The sequence below is a fragment of the Notothenia rossii genome (genome assembly GCF_949606895.1).
Source record: "Notothenia rossii genome assembly, chromosome: 8".
Classification (NCBI taxonomy): Eukaryota; Metazoa; Chordata; class Actinopteri; order Perciformes; family Nototheniidae; genus Notothenia; species Notothenia rossii.
The window spans coordinates 34279336-34285813 of record NC_136906.1 but is presented as its reverse complement, the minus strand read 5'-3'; the positions used below and the strand labels follow the sequence as shown (position 1 = coordinate 34285813).

Genomic DNA, 6478 nt, shown 5'->3' with positions numbered 1-6478 from the left:
GTGTTTGTGTGTGTGTGTGTGTGTGTGTGTGTGTGTGTGTGTGTGTGTGTGTGTGTGTGTGTGTGTGTGTGTGTGTGTGTGTGTGTGTGTGTGTGTGTGTGTGTGTGTGTGTGTGTGTGTGTGTGTGTGTGTGTGTGTGTGTGTGGGGGGAATATGTGTGTGTGGGAATATGTGTGTGGTGTGTGTGTGTGTGTGTGTGTGTGTGTGTGTGTGTGTGTGTGTGTGTGTGTGTGGGGGGGGGGGGGGGGGGGATATGTGTGTGTATGGGAATATGTATGTGTGTGTGTGTGTGTGTGTGTGTGTGTGTGTGTGTGTGTGTGTGTGTGTGTGTGTGTGTGTGTGTGTGTGTGTGTGTGTGTGTGTGTGTGTGTGTGTGTGTGTGTGTGTGTGTGGGAATATAACATGATGTATATTCTATTTACTGCAGTATTTCTTGTTTTTTTTAGCCCATTTTATGTATCATTGTAAAAATGTTTAGGTGAGAATGCTGGGAAAAGAAAGGGACTCCTTGTTTTATAATGTTTTGGGTTTGTTTTCTCTTTTAAAAAACATGGATGTAGGCCATTAAAATGGTCAAAAGGCCGTAGGCTATATATACATATATGTATGTACAACTGAAGTGTAGTTTTGCAATGGAAATCTAAAGTCCCCGGCTCTTCCCTCTATGCCACATATGACATATTTGAAATAAAAGGAAAATGCATGCAGTAAAATAGTTCAATGGACCAGATGGTCGTTGCATGAAAAAGAAAAATGTGATCATATATAAGATATAACAGAATGTACCATTGCATACTGTACATTAGAATAAATACTGTCCCTGTGTAGTACCCGGTTATGCGTCATGGTCTGGGAGATTAATTTCCTTTTGGAGGAAAAAAAAACGACTTGTATCTCTAAAGGGCAAATGCCGGCGCTTAGTGTGAATGTGTAATATGGACTTGCCATGCCTGTGATGTTAATACCGTCCCTGTTTATTCATGCACGGTAAAAGGCGACTGGATTACTATGCAAGGGGAGTTTGAAAAGTGAAATGTGCGCGTGTAGGAGGACCGCTGCTTTCGAGCCGGTGCTGGATTCCTAATGCAGAGGTCTGCTGGTGATTTAGAAGGCCGTGTAACCTGAATTAGTTGATGAATTTTCTATCGATCCTAAACAAGCCAGATTTATCTCTGACACCGTGCTGCTGCTGCTGCTGGGTGGCGGCGCGGGGCCACTCTCACACTCCCCGTTATTAGGGATTTAAAAGAAGAAGAAAAAAGAGAAAGCTTTGGCGAGCACACACACCCAAATATATACACAGAGGGTGGTGCAGGCGCCACTTTAATTCCCCCCGAGCACTTTCCTCGCTGCTTCTTTTTTTTCTTTTTGAAATTGCAGCCAGACGCATAACAGGGGAAGGTTTGCATAAGGGAGGACTTGTCATACTGTTGCTCGTGGGTGTCCTTGCGTGCGCGGATTTTGTCAAACGCGCTTTGATTTTGTTGTGATTCTGGTGCGCTCCGATTTCTGGCGGAGGGATACACAGAGAGAGAGAGAGGGCCCGGGGAGGGAGAGTTTTGTAAAGACTGCGAATGCCCATAAACTGAGGCCATATGATGATGCGCGTGCGGGGGCCCGTGTATATGCTTAATCCCATTTCCTTATCCGGGTCCGTCCCGGAGGCGCGCCATTGGCCGAGTGCCGTCACGTGGCTTCTTAACTTTGTTCACTTGACAGAAAAGTAGGAGGGTTCAACGGAACAGGAATAACCAAAGAGTAAAGGGATGAGATATAAATTGTAGTTATATATTTTCCGAGTAGGTGCAATTCCACAAAAAGACTGACATTAATGGCCATGAGCTCCTATTTGATCAACTCCAACTATGTGGACCCGAAGTTCCCACCCTGCGAGGAATACTCTCAGAGCGACTATCTGCCCAACCACTCTCCGGACTATTACAGCTCCCAGAGGCAGGATCCCGCTGCCTTCCAGCCGGACTCCCTGTACCACCCACAGCCCCCCCAGAACCACCACCAGCCGCGAGTGGAGCCGCCGTACACGCAATGCCATCGCCTGGGACAGCCCGCCTCGGTGGTGATGTCTCCTCGGGGTCACGTCCTCCCCTCAACCGGACTACACCCCACTCCTGTCCCGGAGCTCAGCCACCGCTGCGACTCGGTGACACCCAGCCCGCCTCCGCCCGCGTCTTCTTGCGGCCAAACGCCCAACAGCCACAGCACTTCGTCCCCTACTAGCACTCGGAAGGACCCCGTCGTGTACCCGTGGATGAAAAAAGTCCATGTAAACATCGGTAAGTACAAACTTCTCTCCCTCTCTCCCCCCTCTCTCTCTCCCCTCGCTGCTGCTTTGTGCAGTCAGCTAGGTGTCCACGGTCACAATCTACGGATTCCCCTCTCACCGTTTCTCAGAAGTACAAGAGTAGCCCTTGGGTCGAGATTTACGGTCGTCTGTTTGCAGGGCCAATATAATTACACCCTCCATAAATTTTTATTACACCTCTCCGCTGAGGTGCCTTTTGAAGTCCGATCTCAGGCTCTAATTCCTCGCCTTATGACAACTCAGAGCGAGCCCATAAGTTAGCTTTTATGCTTTGATAATTTGATTTTAAGTGGCCTGGTTGTATAAACGGTGTACTTTACTCTGTCGAGCCCTTCTTCCCCACTCGTTGTTCCAGGGGAGGGAAAGTTTTATGGCAGCTGAAATATTCATGTTTATGGAGCCGGCCGTAAAACACTAATGTAAAAGCGAAGAGCTGCAGCCTGTTCTGGCTCTCGGTGAGCTTCTAATAGTCTCGCTGCCTATTGCTTGTTGGGAGAACCGGAGCACGCGTTCGCGGGGCGACAAAACGTTTATAAGGCACCGTGATGCGTTCACTGCACCCGGCTGTATACTCGGTAAGAAAAAAAACAATTTCTTGCATTTTAACTTTGGCGGTTAGCTGCCATGTGTTAGACATCGGATTCCATTGCAGAGTGTTTGCTTTGGGTAGGCTATTTGTTGAATCAATTGGTGATTTAGCCCCCCCCTCCCCCCCCCGACAACACCTTCATTTTCAACCACTGAAAGAAAAGGCTCTGGACTGCGTGTGTTTCTGGCTGATTTGACGTAGGCCTATTTAGATTTCTACGGGATTTTTTGGCACGAATGTGTCAAAACTGCAAGACAATATATGAGCTTTCGGAAATGCGTCCCTGCATGGCAACCTTATTTTCGAATCACAACATTTGGACAGCGTCAGGATTCACACCGCCGCAGGGCCTTCACTGACACCTGACAACATGTTCACTGCGAAGGCAGAGTCAACAATCTTAAAATCGGCTGGAACAGCTGCATGTATTTGTGGTAGGGTTAAAGAGGACTGCTATCATTACAGATGATGTCAGGTTGCAGCCTTTTTATTCTGCAGTGTGTTCCTCCTCCATGCTGCATTTTTATTTATTCATGTGGCTTTATCTGCTGTTTTTTTAATTACCATCTGGCTACTGTGTCGCTTCCTGTTTACTGACCCAGATATAATATATATAAAATATAAGTGGATAAAAAAAAATAGCATTCAGCGCAAGTCAATATTGTGCTGACAAACCCTGTCTTTGTCTTTTAATTCACATTATAATGTTGCACTGTGGAAAACATGGCTTTAGCTCAGCTTAATAATTGCTTTACTGAATATTGTTGTTGTTATTGTTGTTTTTATTATTATATATATTTTAATTATTATTATGCCATATTTTGGACGTGATTGCATGGTGTTTTTATTCTCAATACAATAATATTGTGACGCTCTTGAATTCCCACAGTGAACGCGAACTACTTAGGGGGGGAGCTGAAACGCTCGCGGACGGCCTACACGCGCCAGCAGGTCTTGGAGCTCGAGAAGGAGTTCCACTACAACCGGTACCTGACGCGCAGGCGTAGGGTGGAGATCGCGCACACGCTGTGCCTCTCGGAGCGGCAGATCAAGATCTGGTTCCAGAACCGGAGGATGAAATGGAAGAAGGACCACAAGCTGCCCAACACCAAGGTCCGCTCCGGAGCCAGCAGCAACACAAACTCCCAGGCTCTGACCGGATCCTAGAGCCGCCCCGGGCCCCTGCAGCCCCGTTCTGTGGTCCGGTGTCAGATTTTTTGTTCCCAAACTGAACGCCGCAGCGGCACCGGAGCCTGCACTTTTGACCGGAATAACGCCCCTGCTCTGGAAGTGGAGAGGGATGTCATTGCCACATGATGTTACACACTATATGACGTTATGATGTGGGAGGGGTGGGGGGAGTGTTCCCATTCACAAAACATGAAATGAACAAAAGTACGCGAAGGAACAAACTGAGAAAATGACGCGGCCGCTTCTTTGCTTTTATTCTGTCTGCCCCCACCCCCTGCTTTTTTGTATGTCTATCTTCTTATTTTTGTTAACTCCTCTCTCTCTTCCTCTCACGATAGGCTCAGGATAACGTGCCCCCGTGCGTGTGGTTTATTTTTATTTTCTCAACCTGAGATTTTTTTTTCTTCTTTTTTGGTGAAGATGGATCCTCGTTTTCATCTTTAATCATGCCAAACTCGGGCCCCATTTGTCATGTTTACTCTGCGGGTACAAAGCAAAGGGGTGAAGCGCGGCTCTGCCCATTACCCCCCCTTGCACCCCCCCCCCCCCCCCATCTCCCCCCCACAACCACTACCCCCTCACCCACGCACGCGTGATAAATGGAACTCACGTTTCGTCAAGAGAAGTATTCTTACACACACACACACACACACACACACACACACACACACACACACACACACACACAAACATACACACACACACACACACACACACACACACACACACACACACACACACACACACATGTAGTACCTACTCTAACATAAAATATTACCTCCGGTATGATCCAATCTGACAGCAGGAAGTTTTCAGTCTTGCTGCTATAATTATTATAGCAATTATTTTTGTTTTGTTGAATGAGAACAATAGTTTTTCAAAGTTCTTCTAGTTATTTTTGAATTCAGTGTTGATTGTAAATGATGCTGAGGACGATAAGGAGAGTTCATGTGGTCCGTTTATTGTTCATGTTGTGATGTAATATACAGGGAATTAAAGTGAAATGAAAACATCTTCCACTACCAATCAAACAGGGGTTATAAAGCTGCCTAAACACTAATATTCAAACCAAAATCCTGGTACAAATAAAACACATTATACACGCAGCACTATAGAATGTACCTATTACCTCAGTTGTACTTATATATTTTAAAATGTTGTTCTTGGTCCTCTATTTTCTATTGCTCGTTCAATGAAGTGACAGCTTTTCGAGCTTTTTATATATTTTTTAAATGTGTGATTATAATATTATGACCTGCAATACAAACTATTCATTTCTTGCATGTGGAAATGTTTAAAATATAATTTAATTTTAGATTTTTTTTTAAATAAGGAGCCTTTTGTTGCATGTCTGAATGGATTTAATTGTATATGTCTTGCTCTTTGTCCTCCCTCCGCACATGTAATGCGCGCACACTTCCTCTTCCCTCTCCCCTTCCTCTGTCTGTCACCTTGTTTTATATATTTTATTCTGCAAGTGTTTCTCAATTGATGTTATTTTATTTACATTCCAAAGATCAGTTTATATATGATGATGATGATGATGATGCTAACAATTATGCTATTGTTGAACATGTGTTACCTCCTCCGATGTGTCTCTGCTTTTGCCTCCTCAGTGTCTACCTTCCTATTATTTGTAAATAGTTCATAGAAATTTAAATAAATGTCTAAAAATATAATTTCTCTATCCTCCTCTCTTTGTCTCAAAAGTACGAATTGTTTTGCTAACATAAATACACTGAAACATTGACTTTGATTAAAGGTTAACAGATTTCACATGGTTGAACCTAATATGTTTTATTTAAACGTATTATTATTGCATTCAACTAACCTAATACAGTTATGCGAAATGGGTTAACATGTCATTAAAGTCACCTTGTTCAGTATAAAGGTAGTCATGAGGTTTAGGGTTTTAAAGATCGTCCCTTTTTATTTGTTGTATTGGGACATTTTCCTTTTCTTTCCTATAGCAGGCTCCAGAAAACATGTATGTCCTCTTCTTTCTCTCTTGCACATTTAACGTGAAGGATGTATTTAAATCATATGCACACACAATAAATAATTTCATTTAATTTCACTGTAGATTTTGCCCATAACAGGCAGAGACCTGTCTGGAGAAATCAGCAGCGCGCGATGATTAATCTGTCCCGTCCATGAGTGATTTTGGTACATTACGTCCTTTAATCTCGTTTTAAATCACAAACCGTCCCTCCGTTTCACTCCCGTTCTCCCGTTAATTTAACGGCTTGCACCGGCCCGACACAGAGGATAACCCCCCCTCCTCCTCTCCCTTCCTTCCTCTGACTCTAAAGAAGAAGAAAACCTCCTTTAATGCTTTAATGAGTGTAATTTTTTCTTTTTTTGCTGTTTTCTGG

General features: G+C 44.3%; 1 protein-coding gene across 1 annotated transcript; it reads left to right on the top strand.

Annotated features, from left to right (window-relative positions):
• Positions 1 to 359: 359 nt before the first annotated feature.
• On the top strand, positions 360 to 5782 carry hoxb4a (homeobox B4a). The gene is made up of 2 exons (XM_079645887.1): positions 360 to 2294; positions 3802 to 5782. The coding sequence occupies exons 1-2, from the start codon at positions 1832 to 1834 to the stop codon at positions 4077 to 4079; spliced, it is 741 nt and encodes a 246-aa protein (XP_079502013.1). The 5' UTR covers positions 360 to 1831; the 3' UTR covers positions 4080 to 5782.
• Positions 5783 to 6478: the final 696 nt, after the last annotated feature.

Coding starts and splice junctions, on each gene's coding strand:
- hoxb4a (XM_079645887.1), top strand. CDS start 1,832: ATGGCCATGAGCTCCTATTTGATCAACTCCAACTATGTGGACCCGAAG. Junction 2,295..3,801: donor AAAAGTCCATGTAAACATCG/GTAAGTACAAAC, acceptor GAATTCCCACAG/TGAACGCGAACTACTTAGGG.